We start from the raw sequence: 18,576 nt of genomic DNA on the forward strand, positions 1-18,576 counted from the left end.
CAACACGCAGAGTTTGGCTGTACTTAATGATGCCTCTTCCTATACAGCTCCATCAGCTCATTCCCAGCTGTGTGTCTCGTCGGCGTGAAGAGGCTGGTTGTGCATGATCTGAGCATGCCCTAATGAGGCGTAAAAGGACCGCCCCCCCCCCCCCCCACGGATCCCTCTGTACGCACGTCTGCTCTCTACAGAAGGAACAAGAGGGCCTCTAAACTGATGAACCTCCATTCTGTGCCCCCTTTTCAACGGTTCGCAATCTCTCCCTGTCAAATTTAGCAAAACTTCACAAAAAAATGAAATGTGACAAAAAAATGCGTGTGATGACAAGAAAGCTTTTTCATGAATGCACTCTGACTCTGCAATTCTTAAAATAAACACAAACATCCACCCTTCTATTTTGAGGAATAAAGCAAAGCGTTCCCTCTTTCTACTTAAAAATGGCAGTGTTCTCTTACTGCCCCTCTAAATTCCTTCCATGGCACTATATCTATTGCTGTGGCAGTGGTGTAGTATCATGGGTAAGGAACTTGTAAACCAAAGGTTGCAGGTTCACCTGTATAAATAGATACTATGTAATAATGCTAAAGAACAAAGTTCTGTATGTCACTCTGGATAAGAGCATCTTCTAAATGGTAGTAATGTAGAAATGTAATGCTGTTTTGGGGAGAGTATCTCTGTTCTTCCTTCTTTAAAGATCACAACTTCTTAAATAGTTATTATAAATGAGGAATCAAATAAATACACATTAGGACATAGAGCCTATTTTATTAAGTTGGAATGTTCAGAGCATTCTAATCAGACATATGTGATCTTAGGGGTTGAAGGGGCAACGCTAGAGTAGATCACCCTTTTTGTTAAAAAAAATAATAACATTTAAAAAAAAAGTCATTTCACGTGTCAATGAAGGGCCTATGTACAAACTACCATGCACTATGGCTGCTTGCGGTTATGTCGTGACGCACTAGCACTGTTCTCTTGCTGTCGCGGTGATGACTGACGGACAGCGACGCTCCTTCTCAGAGCAGAAGAACATTGCTTCGCTGAATGGGGACCGTTTTGTGTAGTTTTGTGAATGGATGAGATTTCATGCAAATGCGCGGAAGAGAAAGGTCAGAGGCTCCCCGGTCCGTGGAAAAATCTTTTCGCCTCTGTTTCCTGTAAAAGTACTGAAACATTGGAATCGACGTTTCTCAGGACAGGAAAGCTCTCAGTTGAAGGCGATTAAATTTTAAACATTGCTGTCGGCATCAGTCAAACTAAACTGCGTTATGAAAAGCAAGACTGCTGGGGGTGAGGTGAGGGGCGGGGAGGCATCAGACAATGTGGCCGTTATCAAAGCCCGTCTGATTCACACACACGTCTCTCTCTCTCGCGCGCGCGCGCGCGCGCTCTCTCAGGCCCACTTGAAATCTATATATGCCACATGCAGAGGTTCTAAGGAGCACAAGCACTCAGCTGATTATGCGAACCGAGTTTAATCCAACAACAGCAGGCGCCACTGCTTCAGACCTACGCAGGTCCCTCCATACAGCCAGCCCTCGCGCATTTGTATAACAATGATCCCCTTTTTTTGTCATACGTAATCTCGGTCAGGATGGTGGCGATGACTCAACAGCATCGGCAAGAACAAAATATTCTAAGATAAATGCTAAACCGAGGATGCATTAAAGACAGACTATCTCGTAATTTTAAAACAAACTGTATGTTGTTATCCGTCAGCTAGCTTCACCTGTGAGGCAAATAACTTTGAGGTACTTTGAGCTTGACCAGTTTCATGTGAGCTAAAAGCACACGAACTCCAGACACGCGCTTTGCTAATAACCCAAGGAATCTTGCATGAATGAGGCCCTTCATGCCTATAATGCTAATGCGTTTTTCTGTTTTTTTTTTCTGTTTTTTACTCCTAGTTTAGTATTTAAACTATTGGGCCTGAACAAAACCAACTTTCAAGCCTTTTCATTCTTACATAATCTACTGACATTTGCATTATACTGAAAAATAGATCTGCAACGAGCATTACGTTCATCACGCTGGCTCGACTTTGCTGTGACATGAAAAAAACTGCGAGCGTAAGCAAAGGGAAGACTGTGCCAGTTTTTATGCTCCGTTTCAATGTTTCTGAAACGTATCATTAGTAAAAAGATGTTTGATATACCCCGACCAAACGCAGAGGACAACAGTGCCCTCTAATGGACACTCGTGTATAACGGCCTCACTCAACAAGCGGCCTTTGCAAATTACAGCGCAGTCACGATGATTCCCGTCGTTCAACACTCAGGAAGGAAACGGTGAGTAAATCATATTATATCTTTTCAGTGTAGGCTCACCACAAGAGCCCCAGTCGTGCTGCACAGTAATAGCAAAATCAACACCGTTCTGTTCACGAAAAGAACAGATTGGATTGACTAGCCCAGGAGAGTGAAGTGGTTGATGATTCTCAGTCCAGTTGCATTTTCGATGGAACATACTGTAGCATTTTACCTTTGCTTGTCATGCCAGTACCCTTACTAATCGTAGCCCAAAACACAAGATCGATTCTCCCATATAAATATTTTGGGTCACATCCACAGTGTCACCAGTGTAGAAACATGATCACATTATCAACTTGCAAAATTAGACTTATGTCATTGGAAAACTGGAAGTTTCATGCCAGTAAATGAAACAAAAAAACAACAACGTTTGTCTTCATGAATTCAAAATCAAGCCGAATTGTCCTGTAGAAGGAGAACCCGGTGGAACCAGATTCAGTTTCATATGAAAGTTTCAGGTTGTGCAGGACGAGGGCGAAAGAGGACAGTCTATGTTCCTTCGTTTATTCACGTATTTTCAGTTACGCTGCGCCACAGAAAAGGGAAGTGGGGCACAGTGGAACGGCAGTGTGTGCAGGTCCAGAGAGAGAGAGAGAGAGATAGAGAGGGGTCTAAGAGGAAGGTCAAACGGTTTCAAAGCGAGAGAAGAGTTGCAGAAGCAGTTGCAACGCGGAACGGGGGAAGATGCGCTTGTGTGTGTGTGTGTGTGTGTGTGTGTGTTCTCCCTCTCGCGCTTGTGTTTGAGGTTTTCTGCAGGAACACCCATACCAGCACAAATGGCTGTTCCGTTACCAGCCTCAGACTTCAGAGATCACAGAAACAGATAGTGTCTCTTAGACAACACTTACCCACGGTGAGAGAAAGAGAAAGAGAGCGATAGAGAGTGTGCGTGTGTGTGTGTGAGAGAGAGAGAGACAGAGACAGAGACAGTGTGTGTGTGAGAGACAGAGAGAGAGACAGACACGGAGTGCATTTGTGTGTGTGTGTATGTGTGAGAGAAAGAGAGACAGTGTCTGTGCGTGTGTGAGAGAGAGAGAGACAGTGTCTGTGCATGTGTGTGAGAGAGAGAGAGAGACAGTGTCTGTGTCTGTGTGTGTGTGTGTGAGAGAGAGAGATTGAGAGAGAGAGAGAGAGAGAGAGAGAGAGAGAGAGAGAGAGAGAGAGAGAGAGAGAGAGCGTAGCCAGCAGAGCATACGTACAAACTGAGAGTAGAGCAGTATCCTCGTGTCAGAGGGAGTGAGACCTCTCGACTGCTGAAGACTCCGAGCTCCACGGCGGACCGTCCCACCGACAGCATGTGCAGCAGGGCGGACAAGGCAGGCTACCCCCCTCCCCTGCCCCTGAAACAGCGCAGGTAAGACCAGACCGGCCGCCCCGCCCGATTTCACCCCTTCAGTCGAGCGCCTCGATCTCAGTGTGTGCAAAACAGCAAATAAATAAACGATGAAACGATAACTTCAGCGCAGAGAAACCGTGGGTGCATCCTGCTCCTCGTCTGTGCGTTGTAACGTTCCTGTAGACCAGAGCTGCCGAAGCGTGTTCCCAGAGATCTACCTGTCCTGTAGGCTTTCACTCCAAACCTAACAGAGCGCACCTCGTCCGACGGCGAGAGAACCCGTTGAGCTGCTGATTAGTACAGAATCCAGTGTGCCAGGTCAGGGTATGAATTGAAAACCTACAGTAGACAGTAGATCTCTGGGGAACGGGGCTGGGCAGCCCTGCTGTGGTCTGGTTGAGGATGCTCTCGCTTGTGCTTCTTGACGCTGGCGCTCCTGTAGCTTAGCGCTAGCCCCGACCCCCCCATGCTGATCCCAACGGCCGTCTCGCCCCAAAGGAGCGCCAACTCAGGAGGCTCCAGCACGGGGTCCAGCGTGGATCTGGAGCTGGAGGCAGGGGAGAGGTACAGCCTCCTGGGGTCCCCGTACGAGGCCGCCCCCACCCCCCTCCCGGACGTCTTCTCCTCGTCCATCGACTGCCACGCGCCCCGGTGCCCGATACATCACAGCGACGGTGAGCACGCGGCCCGCGCCGAGTTACCGTGACGACCCCCCCCCCCCCCCGCCCCCCCCCCTCCCCCCCAACCAAACACAGACACGCTGGCTGAAAGTTTTTTGTGCTGTGTGCTTCTTGGGTTGGGGGGGTTCAGCGTCCTAGACATCACGTGCTTTCGGGGCACCGAGACGAAATCGTGAACTTGCTTGTCGAAAAAGCAAAGCTTGAGAGAACCGTGCATGTGTGTCGCTTCCCCATTCGACTCTGTAGTGAATCGGAGGAAGTTACACCTGAAACCAGACTCCCTGTCACAGACCTCAGGCTGACAGACGTCAGACCACAGGGTTAGAAGGCTTCACACGCTCTGCGTAGTGCTCATTTCCCTCTGAACACTTGTGCCACTTGTAGGTTCAAAAAAAAAAAAAAATTGCTGGAGAACATCTACAGACTTCAAGTGTTCAGTTAAGAACAGTGGTATTGTTCTCCTTTTGGTATGGTTTCTGGTCCTGTGACTTTTGAAATGGGGGTGGGGGGGTGATTGTGTGACTTTGTGTGTGTGTGTGTGTGTGTGCGCGCTTGCACCTGTGTGTGTGCATGTGATACTATTTCTACCGCTGCTGTGCGGTTCAGCGATGATTAACCAAACGTAGAAGTTGCAGAAAGTGCAAACGGCAAACTGCACAAGCAGAGCAAACATCATTCTACATTTGCTGTATTAATAGAGCCAAGCTACATATTTCGGGAGACTATTTTTACCCGATATGGTCAGACCGCGACCGACAGGTTATGACATGTCACCGATACGCTGCAGTTTTCCGCACTAACTCGCGTGAACACACAGAAAGCCTGGTCCTGCCTGGCACATGGCTAAAACCAACAGTTTTGCTGAAAAAAAATCACCACACTTTTTTTTTTTCAGGAGGCTGCATCAAGGTCCAGTACAATCTAGCACATCTCCACATTATTAAATGTGATCGTTTTCTCTCGATAGTGTTATTTTCTTTTAAAGCCGTTAGCATAAGTGTCATATGCGTTGGTGGCAGGTAACTGTGGTACGACGCCTGTGTTTCTAAGGGCCTCTCTTCGTCAGGTCATCAGGAGAGATTTTTTTCGGAGAGCACCCCGCCGCCGGTCCCCAAAAAGAGACTGGCTCGAGCTGTGTCCTTACCGGGGGGGTGTCTCCACCCCCGGTGCTCCCTGCCCTCCAGACACCAAAACTACGACAACCCCCTCTACATGCTGGCCCCCATCAGAGACGGCCAGCCGGAGGTGGAGAAGAGAGAGAGCCAGAAGCCGGCGTTCCAGGCCCCGCCCCCTCCTCGTCTGCCCCTGGGACTCCTGACCTTCGACACGCCCGACCCGCAGCTGCCCCACTTTTTCGGGAGCCTCCAGGACCAGGAGCAGGTCTCCTCGGCTATCCAAGAGTGCCACCTGCTGTTCCTGAAGCGCATCGCGCGGCAGCTGGAAACGCTGCCGCTCGGCTGGGCGGAGTCCGCGAAGGGGATCGAGTCCTCCCAGCCTCAGGAATTCCGGCTTTGTGAGGGTCGCCCGTCGAGACAGATAGGGGATGCCGTTTTCTACTCCGTCCATTGCCCACAGTTGCCTGGGAGGGTGTTTTCAGCCAAGGTAAGCGTGCGGCCGCAGGCAGGGCGAGTGTTTAACGTGTAATTTTCCACTAGACCTGAGTCATAGTGTGTTTGTCACCACCGTTAATGCGTTTACTCAAACATACCACAGAATTTCACAGTTCCGTGGTATATTAGGCTATGTCTGCCATATCCATATATTGTGTAACTTCAGAACACACCATCAGGGCAGTCATTCATTTTATATTTAGCTGCAAATGGTATAGGAACCAAAGGAACAAAAAAAATAAGTTGTGCATAATAAATAAAAAAATCCTACTGCAGATATTACAGATATTTTCACTCCTCTGGGCACAGCAGAAAACTGAGACGATTTGCACATGCTTACTTATCAGTGCTGCAGGGTAAGCACCCCAGGTGGTTCACTGGGAGGTGCCTGCTGACGAATGGCGAGCACAGAGAAAACAATCGCGAGAAAAAGAAAAGAATTAATCAAGAAATCGGTTTTTATCCACCATAGAAACACACGCGGGCCTCCAAGCCACAGATTTGAGACATACCCATATATGGCAACCCCCTTTGCTCCCGCTGTAGAATGAACACATTTGAGAAACACTTCCTGCGCTGCAAGCTCCAAGTTGAGCAATTTAACTGCCTGTTCTCGTGTAAGTGATAGAACGTGGCCTCCTGGCACCACAGCGCTCTGTGCAAGAATGAGGCTTTACAGAGGCTGTTTTCAAACATGCTCATATTTGGAAATTGTATAATCGGGCGTTAGTGCAGCGACGGGTTACTCATTACTTATCAGCATCTGCGCACGCTGAGCGAGGGAAGAGGTTGGAAAGTCATCTGCAATTTTCATCCCCCTCAGGTTTACAGGCCAAACAGCAAAGCCGCTGCAGGAGCCCTTTCGAAGCCCCTGCCGCCCCACGTCAATATTCAGCAGCTCTTAGTGCATTTCCCACAATGCCCCGGGCCGGAGAGAGACGTCAGCGCCGAGGATCGAATGTCCCTGGAGTCGCCACACGGTGGCAGCACTGAGCAGGGAGAGTCTCCCGAGCGCACGGTGGCGTCGCTGCTGTCGGACGGCTACGCGGCGGACGTCGAGCGCGAGCTGCCCAGGGGGACGCTCGAGGACTTCGTCCGCGACGGAGCCGCCCTCCGCCGCGCCCAGCCTCAGCTGTACGAGCGGCAGCTCGGCCTCCTGCTGCTGCAGGTGGCCCGGGGCCTGCTGCACCTGCGCGAGCACGGAGCCGTCTGCGCAGAGCTGCAGCCGCGCGACGTCATACTGGCCTGGCCCGGGAACGGGAACGGGGGAGGAGCGGAGGGAGGGATGGAGGGAGCAGGCGAGAGAGGCGCCGCAGAGGGAGGGGCCTGCGGAAGAACCGAAGGACTGGAAGGTGGGGTGGAGATGGAGGTGGGGACGGGGGCGGGGGCGAGGGAGGGGGAGAATCCGGGCGCACCCGTACAGGAGCTGTGGAAAAGATGGGGCCCCCCACGGGCGGCGCTGACGGCGTTCCAGCCTCAGTCCGAGCGCGAGGCGAGCGGCGATTCCTACGAGGGCCGGCTCGGCCGTCTGCTGCTCCTCTGCCTGCATCGCCTCCCGGAGACCCCCGTCCCGCCGCCGGACCCGAGACCCTCCGGCTGGGACCCCCCCCAGGGCCCCCCGTCCCCGTCCCCCAGCGGGCTGCTCCGGCTGGCCCACCTGCTCCTGGACCCGGGGAGCGGGGTGCGGGCGGCGGAGGCCGCCGGCGTCCTGCAGGTCCTCCTCTGGGGCCCGCGGGCGGAGCTCTTCCTGCAGGGCCCGCCCGGCGCCCCCTGGCCCGCCCTGCTGGCCGGCTGGCTGTCGCTGAAGCGCTCGCTGCTGCTCCAGGAGCTCTCCGAGCTGGCGCTGTCCGGCGCCGGGGGGCGGCCCGACCGCGAGGACGTCCTGTGCCTGCAGTACCTCTCCGCGGCGGAGCCCGACGCCGTGCTGAAGATCGCCGCCCTGCTGGGGCTTCACCACACCGCGCCCTAACTACATCTACAACTGCATAAGTGACTTTAATTTTACGTTCCTGGCTCTCGCATAAATTTTCCCTAAGTATTATTTCACACTCATTACAGGATTTATTAAATGTTTTTCTCAAAAATACTTTCCTTCTCGTAGCAATTCTCACCTTTATGAGTACCTACAGGGAAGTGAACCCTTGTGAGCCTAAAGACTACATACACTTTCATCAGCTGAGTATATACTGAAAGAAGCATTTCAATTATCCCAATTACAACTGTTGCAATCCTGAGTTTGCATTTCATGCTGATCTGTCAACTGAATAATTAAACAGAAAATTCTGGAAGTGAACATCCTTTATCTTTTAACCCATGTCTAATGGAAACACCATCAATCCTGGCATGCAGAGCCAAACTAGCCAGTGACTCCTGTGGTTCATTCCAATCGCTTATTTTATCCATCCTCGTCTGATGCAGTAATCCATCGATGGCCGCCATCTTGGGAGTTCCAATTCTTTAAAAGCTCCTTGGAGGAGCGAGGAGGATCCGAGAGGATGCTTCATTTAATACACAAACGCAGCTTTTGCAGAAGTCTTTTTTCGAAATGCATGACCTCCGGACCCCACCTCTCCCAATTGGTGCTGCGTCAAACTGATGCTAGACTGAGCAAAGAAGGTGCCAATCGTCTAATGCACGCTTCCACGCTTTCTCCACCCTCTTATCTATCCCCCTCGCGATCTCCACTGAGTGGAGCGAAGGAGTGAGGAAAGGACATGGAGATGAACGGAGTAAAAATAAGCGATTGGAATGAACCCCTGGTAGGCATCATTCCCCAAGGAGGTAGGACCAGGCTATTGCCGGGGACAGCCACAATCCACCTGACTAATGCAGAGCCAAGAAGCCAAATCAAACATGCACCGGCACGCTTTTATGCAAAGATTTTAAAATGCTTGAAGGCTTGATTACAGAATCTTACCCAACATTTAATCTAACTAGCAACTAATGCTGCATAGTATCTTGGGGAGAGTTAGCACTTGCATGGCAAATTCAATAGATCAATTTAGCAATGTATCCATGGTCGGAGAGCTTGCAGACACGTCCAACTCGTATGAAAATCTGTTTGTAGGTCACACAAGGCAAGAGTGCAAGGAGACGTTCATAAGCCACGGTTTTAAGGTGAGCAGTTTTATTTTGCGCACTGTTACAACATGCAGATTTTCAGTGAAACCAAAACAGGTCTAAAAATTCAGAATCATGCACACATATAAAATCAATACAATAATGAAGAGGAGAAACAAAATAAATCAACAAAATGAGAATGAAAAACTAATTACACTTAATTGTGCATGGGAATCTTACCCATAAATATTACATCCTAAGGATGATCAGTAGGCGTTGGATTGAGGACACTGGTGAAGCTAAGTCAGCACAGTTTCCAAAACAAGAGTTTAATCTCCCAGGTTTTCGTGTTTTTGAAATCATCCAATGGGCCGGTCGGGCTGTCTCCAGTTTACACTATGGGGGCATGGATAATCCAACGTGTACGTGGGGAGAGAGAAGAAGTGAAGAGAGATGCACAGGTCACCAGCTGAGTTTCATAGGAGTGGGGGAGGGGACAGGGAGTGCAGCAGACGAGAGGAGGGAGCGCAGAAGAAGACGCGGGGGGGTTAGCTCAGCCGAAGTGACGACTGAACAAAAGTAAGGCGGCTTGCCTTCTGGGAAGGGATGGGACAGGAAGATAATGACAAGCAGAGCCTAGGGGGAGAAGGGGAGGGGAGACGAGAAGCGTATGATCATCGACGCTTGTGGAGCAGATGAAGACGAATGGCACACTGCAGCTGATGTCAGCGAACCCTGTGAGCAGGAAACAGGCAACTCGTGTGGAAGGGGGAGGCAGGAGACAGTGATGTCATCGACTATAAGCAAATCTTCACCTCCCAGCAACTAAGAGACATTCGTGAAGCCAAATGTAGCCTTAAGAATACACTTCTAGACCAAAACTAAATCTGAACACTTTGACCAAAACTAAATCTACATTTATCTATATAATCCATCTTCTCAACACTAACCTCATGAAAAAAAAACCAGTTTAAAAAGAAAAAAAAGAGGAAGTTTTCCATTCGTCTCAACCTTGACAGACCATGACAAACTTAAACTGAAGGCGTCAACCAATGGGGAAGCTGGATTTAGTTGAGAGAAGTGTGTCCTGACCAATCGCGCATCAGGAAACATTTAAAAATACATGAGCTAAGCCTGTCCAGCTGTGCTCATTGCTCATACTTGTTCACAGTGTGTGGCAGTTAGGAATGAGCTCTTCTGACTGATCACAGCTACGAACTGGATCTCAGGTGAGCTGGAGCGGAGGTCTAATCGAAGTGGTTTAAGAATAAAAAATTTTAAAAAATAAAAAGTAAATGCTGGGAAAATATTTTCTTAAGACGGCCTGCAAACCACTCAACCTGGCACTAACTAGACATAAAATTAAACTTTAAAAACCGAAATGGCTAAGCCAGGTCTTAATTTTAGCTCACCTGTTAAAGGTCACGAATGCCTTAAGGACAAAACTGTTAATTGTGCACCAGTTCGTTTACAAAACATTGCAAAACAGAGAAGCAATTATGCCTCAGTTATGGTGGACAGCACCACCTTGCTCTTTTTACATCACACAGTATAATGGTGATTCTCTATCTCAGCCCTGCCGACCCCCGTGCATGGCCTGTTCTTTTGCTACAGACATTCTCTTGCTTAATTAAGGTGGTTGAATACATGAGTTTCATAAACTTTTCCTTAGACCTTGTAACACTGCAGGTCTGGCAGCTTAATTACATTGTCTCAGTGGTCCACACATTTCACCAATTAAAAACCTACTGATTCATCGCAGCCATTAATTTGAATCTGTTGTTAAAAAAAATTTCTTTTTTTGTTTTATAATAATTTTACCTCTTTATTTGCACCCGTTTACAAACGCAATGTGACATCACTCTTCACGATGGCATGCACAGCCATCTCAGACATAACGTGGCCCGAGGGTGAAGAACCCCTCAGAGCACTAAACGCGTCCAAGAAAAATGAACAGCTTGTTTAAAATTCTGCTATTGCAGTTGTGGTGGGAATGAGAAACCTGCATATACAGAGGGTCCCCCCAGGAGGGGGGGCTGGAGGGAGGGGGGGGCGTAGCACTCACCCGTCCTTGCTGCCCTCGGGCAGGGCTCCGGGGGGGATCTCGATGTACAGGTTCCCCCCCTTCAGCGCCCCTCTCCAGGAGCAGGGCTTGCCCTCGGCCCGGCGCGGCTCGAAGTGCAGGAAGCGCACCCGGGCGGGGGGCGGCTGCTCCTCCAGAACCAGCAAGCGAGCGTCCTGCGGGGGGGGGGCGAGGGGGGGCACACGGTGAAAAAGGGGTCCGCGATCGGCCGCCGCGCTGGGGCTCATCAGGCCGTACGCTAACTGCGTACGGGAGAGTCCGAAGAGCAGGGAAAATAACAAGGCGGCGGTGCAGCGTAGTCGCTAAGGAACCGGGCTTGTAACCGAAAGGTCAAAGGTGCGTTCCGGAGTGGTACTACTGCATTGCCACCAGCCTGTCATGTAGCAAGTTACTTAACCTGCATCGCTTCAGTTAAGTCCACACAATTTAAACTGGGCATGAGTTGTACCAATTACCGGTGCAATTAACAGATCAAGACTAAATAATCCTTGAACAAAATGTTAGCAGCTGAGACCCAAATTCAGGGGGCATCGGAGGGACTTCAGTGACTGAACTGTGGACTGAAGCAGGCAGGCTGCAGCGCAGGCTACACGGGGGTGTATCTAAAAGGCCCCGCCTGGCTTTAACACGCGTGCAGTAGGAATGCCCCGCGCCACGGCCCGTGGGCACACCGTGTACATGACGCCGATACAGGCGTTCAGGGGAGCAGGACAGGGAGGTCATTCATAAAGCCGCAGGTCCTGCAGTTAGAGAGCAGTAAAACCTGTGTGTGTGTGTGGGGTGGGGTGGGGGGGGCTCACCGAGTAGAAGAGTTTAGCTGAAAGATTGCGATCCCTCTGGTCATTCCCTCGCCCACCTGGGATCCTCAGGGGTGGGAGAGGGGCATCAGGAGCACCACAGAGGCCCCGGACACAGGTTACTACAGGAACGGGAACACCGACAAGGACTGCGGGGGAGGGGAGGGGGGAGAGAGAGGGAGAGAGAGAGGGAGAGATCTGTTAGCCACCACAGAGGAAAGCATTAGAGATGCAACACTAAGGGACAGAGATCAGGGCCCGGTTTCACAAAGCAGGATGACTGCGTTAGCTGGATAACTGAGTTAGCTGGATAACTGCGTTAGCTGGATAACTGCGTTAGCTGGATAACTGCGTTGAGTAAAACCCTGAGGAACCCCCTCAGATTTGGAATCTGGACTGAAGTTAAAGGTAAAAAGCTCTTCATGGGTTACCCCACGCAGTTATCCAGCTAACTCAGTGATCCTGTTTCATGAAATTCCCCATCCTAGATTTGCACCATCATTCAAACCAAACCGACTTACACAGTGGACTTCACACACCGCGTCCCAGAACCCTTTCCCAACACACCTAAGCCCGATATCTCACCCCATCCCAAAAAAAAAGCATTAAATAAACTGCCAAAGCTTAAAAGGGACCACTAATGTTGACTACCCAAAATGGAAAATAGTCTCATTTCCTCTTATTATCAGTGTGCTCTGACATTCGCTGCTCTCAAAGAGGCCTGCGCCTTTAAGAATATCTACGTTGAAATCAGTCATGCAGATGAACATGACCCAACAGAACACAGGAAAAACTAGTGGCTTCCTGAAAAAACAATGCCAAACCACCGAGAGCAGAAGTTATTCATCAACACGCAACGGCGAGTTAAAAGTAGACTTGGGTGACTAATAAAGACAGTTTGTCCTCGAAGCAAAGCAGCAAGAAAAAACCTGGCAGCCTGTGATTTATTACTGAAGTCCATGACAAATCCCACAATGAGTGCAGAGAACACACCCACCTGGAGTGGTATTAATTAGCACACGGACCACGGGACGGGTTAACAAAAGGTAGATTGCATACAGACATTAGGAAGAATTTTTTTCCCCACACAAGAGTAGTCAATGTGTGGCATAGCCTGCCAAGTCACATGGCAGAGGCAGAAACTCCAGGGATTTTCAAGACTAGGCTTGATACAGTGTTAGATACCATCTAGTCTGTAGGTAATCAGAGCACTGATTTAGTTAGGAAAACGGAGAGCACTGTTGGGCTGAATGGCCTGTTCTCGTCATTATATTATGTTAAGTTCACAGGGTTGTACCGAGGCAAACCAAACAAGACCCAGAAGGCTGCGGAGAAACAAGAACCGCCATTTTCCTGCAGCATTCAGAAGTCAAAAAAAATTGCCTCATGTAAAAAAAATAAATAAATAAATAAAAAAAGGGGGAAGTGAATTACTTGAGAAACCAGGGGATAAACTTAAAAATTCCCCCCCAATTCTGCGTTTTCAAAAGAACAGCATGAAGAACTCGGCAACTTCCAGCAGTGCTCATGTCCAGCTTGTGACTGCGGTTTTGGCCACTGTGGGACAGGGGGGGTGGGGTTGGGTGTGGAGGATGGGGTGGGGGCTAGTTCTGCATTTTACTTCTACTTAGCAGCAGGCCCGGTTCACGTTCATGAATCCTCCTGCAGGCGCACAGGTTGCCAAGCAACCAGAAAAGGGGGAGGGGCTGAGTGGCTCATCCTTGTGTGAGTGACACCCCCTTCCAGTGTGGGGATGAGCGGCACGGTCTGACACGAGACCCAGACCACTCCAGTCCCAGCCGGAAGTCTTTCACGAAAAGGGAATGGGTTTTCAATTACAATGACAAGCACTCACTAAAGACACAAACAAGTGATATAAATCATTTAATTCATTCATCATTCCCAAACCACAAACAGTTCAAATATGAATAAATGTCACCAATGCGTGCTTTTGCTGCACAACCAAACAGTTTAAAAAAAATAAATTTAAAAAAATGTACAAATTTTTTTTTTTTTTTTTTGCAGACAAGCAACAGAGGGAATTTTGCAATCAAGAAAAAATATTTGCATTGGAAAATGCATATCGTCCAGCACAAAGTCCAGATAAATGGGACGCTTTGAAAACAGAAATCAGAGTGGCAGCCGTTTGAAAGTTGACCTCGATCATGACAGCATTTCTGAAATTCTTTTTGGGGGTAGTTCTTCAGACTGGAATAAGTGAAATAGTCCTGTTATACTGCGTCTTGTACCAGGGGGTATGCAAGAAGATACAAGGAGCCTAGTTCAATGGACTTGAATTTGTGAGACAAACGCCACACAAAGCCACACATCGTTGTGTAAATAATACATACAATGCTTGGGCTCATAGGCCAAATGTGAATAGCAGAAGCCTGGCGTGACTTGCAAGTGCAAAAATGTCTCCCTCACAAAAACTAATGCTGGCAGATAAAACAATTTCACAATCTGTTGCCCACAAACTGTTTTGAATGGCATGTTACCAGAGAAAGGAACTGAATTTTATTCAGCCTTACGGGAAAATCTACTGAAGGTGTAAAACGAAGGCCCACGCAGACAATAGTCATTTGCAATTTAAAATGATTTGGTCGATAACAGGCAGACTTCCGCCAAATACAAGATCCTCATCAATGCATAATCTAATCATCTGTCGGCCAATTCAGCAACAGACTGCAAGAACACTCCTCACAAAGAGCTCGCAGAATCATTTCAATTCAGCAGCTCTTCACGTATCGAGCTTGGCTTAATCTTATACAACCCGACGGAGGAAAACCGTTCTGTTCCCGACAGAATGGTTTGACGTCTCTCCGCTCGTCAGTAGCGTGACTCCTCACACACGCTGGTGTGCGCAAATGACACCCGGGTGCTATATCTGGAGGTGAGGTGCCATGGCAAAATCAGAAACACTTCCCCCACCGCGTCCCGACGGTACCCACGCAAAGATATCTTCCGTCGCTAACATCGTCAGAATTCTCCAAAGCCGACACTGGCGCGCGCTGACTCTACACAAGGCACGCGCATATAAGTAGTTCAACGCAGAGCAGCTGCTCGGAGAACACAAGGGGATGAGTATAGCGTATTGCGTAACGGCTTTGGTCCTCTTCCCTCGAACAAATCAGATTTACATAAGACTGCAGCAAACGCAGCTTGGTGTTGTTTAGAAACAAACGAATAAAGCTTTAAAAAAAAAAAAAAAAAAAAAACATTCTGCATACCGTATTCCACCTTGCAGCATAATGTTAACGCACACTTGAAAAAATCCAAAAGACAAACAGCAGTAACAGGTGTTTGACCTAGCCCTCCACCAAACCTACCAAAACTGACCCCAATTTGTGGTTCTGTACCACAGGACTCCCGAGCGAGAAATTGAACTTAAACTCAGCATACACAGACACACCCTTTAAAAATTAAAGAAGCCAGGTCTGGATGTTTCCAGATTCCCGATAAATGATGCTCAGAATTTAGAGTTAAAAAACTGAAATTTAGATCCATCCAGAGATCCAAAGAGATCACATAACATTATATATATATTTTTGAAGACTACAAAAAAGAATCCACTTCCCCCCACTCACACCTACCTACCCACTGCCCTGGGGTCAAATAAAGCTACAATGCTCCCAATTCAGAAATATAAAGTGAAATTACGTCGCACATTTTCAAGAGATTAAAAGGAAAGCAGTTAGCGCTGTACTTTGTGTACATCTCATCTGTATTCAAACTGCCTGTGAAGAAAGGCTTTTGGTACGTGGCTACCAACTCTTCCTAATGTGCTTAGCTTCGCAGATTCGGGGAGGGGGGGGGTTCTTTGTGTTTCGAAATACACCCTGAAGTGTAAACCCAAACAAGCTTGCTCCTGCTGACGCAGCAAAGACTAAAATTCCTCCAAGTCATCACATGGAGAGTCGCGAGTTCCTGAATATTCACTTTTCAATAGCTGAAAAATAAGTCCCGTGAACAAACGCGCACTCGCATGAGCAAAACACACAAATAGTCCGAGAGACCTCGGTATAATTTTTCATTGAAGCATTCATAAACTTTGTGCTGTACTCTTGGACTCAGTCAAAGTTCAAGAGGATTAACACAAACCCCACTTAAAACGTTACCCCTTGTAATGTTTAATCCTCCTCTACACCTAACTGGCTGTTTGACATGTCATAAGGAAATCTCATCTGAATTTTCAGGTACATTTGATCTTGATAGTTAAGTATTTACCGAAGGAACCGTAACCCCTTATGCAACAAGGCCATTTATTGCTAGTCTGAAGTTAGCTACAAAGCAAAACATTAACTCAATTCTCCTGACTAACGTCAATTGGTTGCCAAATGATGTTACTTTTGTTGCCAATTTCATTAAGAAATTCACACGAGGATCAAAGGATAAATTCCACACGGGCAGCTAGTTAACGTTAACGAGTAAAACGGCTCAATCCAACTTTAGCGGACTTCACTCGCCTAAACGTTAAAATGGCCAGCAAGCTAACGTTAAGCTACTATGCCAACCACTACTAGCCACTCAGACGTCGAGAATGTTCGATTCGTTTAAATGACGTTAGGCTAGCTAGCCAGCTACGTTGCTGCGATAGCTAGCTAACGCCTGTAGTCTTCCAAAGACATTGCAAGCTTATTGCGGTGTGTGAGAAACGTTGGGAAAAGAAACATTAGATAGAAACGCTTGTTGGTATAGTTAGGAACATAATCTTGTCACAAGCATTGGCTCAATACGACAAGGTAATGAATAACGTCAGTCTAAGCCGTGTTAGCCAAGCTTAATTTCAGCACTTGCTAAATCAAACGGCTAACGCCAATGTTATACCTAGACTAGCTAATATATGGGCCATCTGGCTGTAATTCTACATAATACCAAGCGATAGTTAACTTCGACATCGTTATAACCATTATAATCATAGCGAAGGTTAATACTTACCGGTTTATGATATGCTACGGAATACAACTAGAGCTAGCTAACTAACGTAGTTAGCTACATGCTAGCTACATTTCTAGGTGGCTAGCTAGCCAAATACAAAGCTAAGTTAGCTAACAAGCCCTCTAAAATATGGCCTGTGTCAGCTTGGTGATCAATTTGACGTAAATCTACTTTAACGTTAAAGATGACAATCTAGTGACACAACTGAAACAAACCAAAGCTTACAGAGAAGCCATCGTCACTTGAAACGAGTTAAGGTAGAAAGATTAAAGCTTAAAAAACGTTGGCTAGTTCCATTCAGCTAGACAGCTACACAGGCCTCGAATTATCCACGGACTAGCGTTAAGAATTTGCCTACCAACTAACGTTAGCCTAGAGGCAGCTCCACTTACAACTAGCAAGCTAGTCTAACACTATTAAAGTGTCGTTAAAAGTAAGTTGTCCATTATTTCCCATCTAGCTAACAATTCTCTTACCTTTTACTTTCGGGAATATTACTGGTCAGATCGATAACTGGCATTTTGGGTATGTTTCTTTCCTTTTCTCTTACAAAACAGTGGCTATTCAGGATCGTCTGTAGGTTGGATTTAACCATCCGGCCTATGTCCGCTCCCGCAGCTCCTTCTCGCCTCCTTGCTTCTTCGTCAAAATGGATTCACTACCTCTAGGCCAGCTATTTATATGACGTGGGAGTGTTCCTGGACAACAAGGAGGTTGTGTTGTTTTTCACTTCGCACGAAAACCTTATTTTTTTCTTATTGGCCCATTCAGGTCACATGAGGCGTTAGCACCAATTGCAGCAAAGAACAGATGGAGCACCAAAGGGAAAGGTGGTGTTGGCAAAGTATTGTTGGAGGGCACTGTACGTTGGCTTGTTTTAGATGCTGATATTGGATGAAAATGAACGAGACATTGTAATAAATGAACGGTATTCTGGTAAAATTGTTATGAATGCACATTAACGATACGTGCTTCTTCCTACCTGGCTATTTTCTGTTTTACAAGAAAAGAAAGTAGGCTATTAAATCCAGTATAATCGATGTTCAATTGGTGAGAATAACTCATTTACAGTGCTTGTTCACTTTTTATGGGTAGCCCAACTTTTGCCGACGTTACAGTAATGTTTACTATCAGGCTGCGCTGTACGACAGTAGTAGCAACATTTTTACCACCCCATACCCAGAGATTTCCAACTATTCCGCTATAAATTGGCACAGACCATACCTATGTTTTTCTGCAGGAAAATGGTCTTAAGACCACGTTTGCAAAACCAGACACCTGTCCATTCCCAAGCTACTATTGTCTACAAACCAGTTCAATCAACAAGAACATTAGGGAGGCTAAGAAAATCATATGACAGAGGGGTGTGCCCCCAAGTCCAATGATATCATCCATATTCATGAATATTTTTTGATTTTGAATGTTACAGGCACTGCATTGGCCATGTGGTAGCATGAATGGTAGGCCTATATAAAGGTATGCAGTTTTTTTTTTTACACTGAAATGTACAATAACAGTTTTTGTATAGCCTATAGGAATACAAAAACTAAATAAAATAGGAGTACAAAATCTAAATGAAATAGGAGTTTACAGAAGCGAGACATTTTGTATGATTAACCCTTACCCTACCAATCTGACTCAGCGGAATGCCGTGAGTATTAACAGCCCGTCTTAAGAGCAATGCCGGGGATGTTTTATTTTTTTTAATACTTCACAGCTGTGCATGTCCGTCAGGGAATTTGCCAGGGGAGGGAGGGAGGGGA

General features: G+C 47.5%; 2 protein-coding genes across 3 annotated transcripts; one reads left to right on the forward strand and one right to left on the reverse strand.

Annotated features, from left to right (window-relative positions):
• The first annotated feature begins 1,876 nt into the window (after positions 1 to 1,876).
• peak3 (PEAK family member 3) lies at positions 1,877 to 8,228 on the forward strand. Of its 2 annotated transcripts, XM_064330324.1 has the most exons (4): positions 1,885 to 3,663; positions 4,144 to 4,319; positions 5,392 to 5,927; positions 6,759 to 8,228. In XM_064330324.1, exons 1-4 carry the CDS (start codon positions 3,605 to 3,607, stop codon positions 7,902 to 7,904), a joined length of 1,917 nt encoding a protein of 638 aa, XP_064186394.1. In that variant the 5' UTR covers positions 1,885 to 3,604; the 3' UTR covers positions 7,905 to 8,228. The 2 variants fall into 2 exon arrangements, with proteins under 2 accessions (XP_064186396.1, XP_064186394.1); XM_064330326.1 differs by lacking the exon at positions 4,144 to 4,319 and having other exon boundaries at positions 1,877 to 3,663.
• A 2,310-nt stretch (positions 8,229 to 10,538) lies between these two features.
• Positions 10,539 to 17,490, reverse strand: oaz1a (ornithine decarboxylase antizyme 1a). Its single transcript, XM_064330327.1, is given in 4 exon segments — positions 10,539 to 11,233; positions 11,879 to 11,965; positions 11,967 to 12,024; positions 17,290 to 17,490. Coding segments are annotated over 4 exon segments (441 nt in total). The 5' UTR covers positions 17,409 to 17,490; the 3' UTR covers positions 10,539 to 11,056.
• Positions 17,491 to 18,576: the final 1,086 nt, after the last annotated feature.

Source organism: Anguilla rostrata, chromosome 4 (genome assembly GCF_018555375.3).
Source record: "Anguilla rostrata isolate EN2019 chromosome 4, ASM1855537v3, whole genome shotgun sequence".
NCBI lineage: Eukaryota > Metazoa > Chordata > Actinopteri > Anguilliformes > Anguillidae > Anguilla > Anguilla rostrata.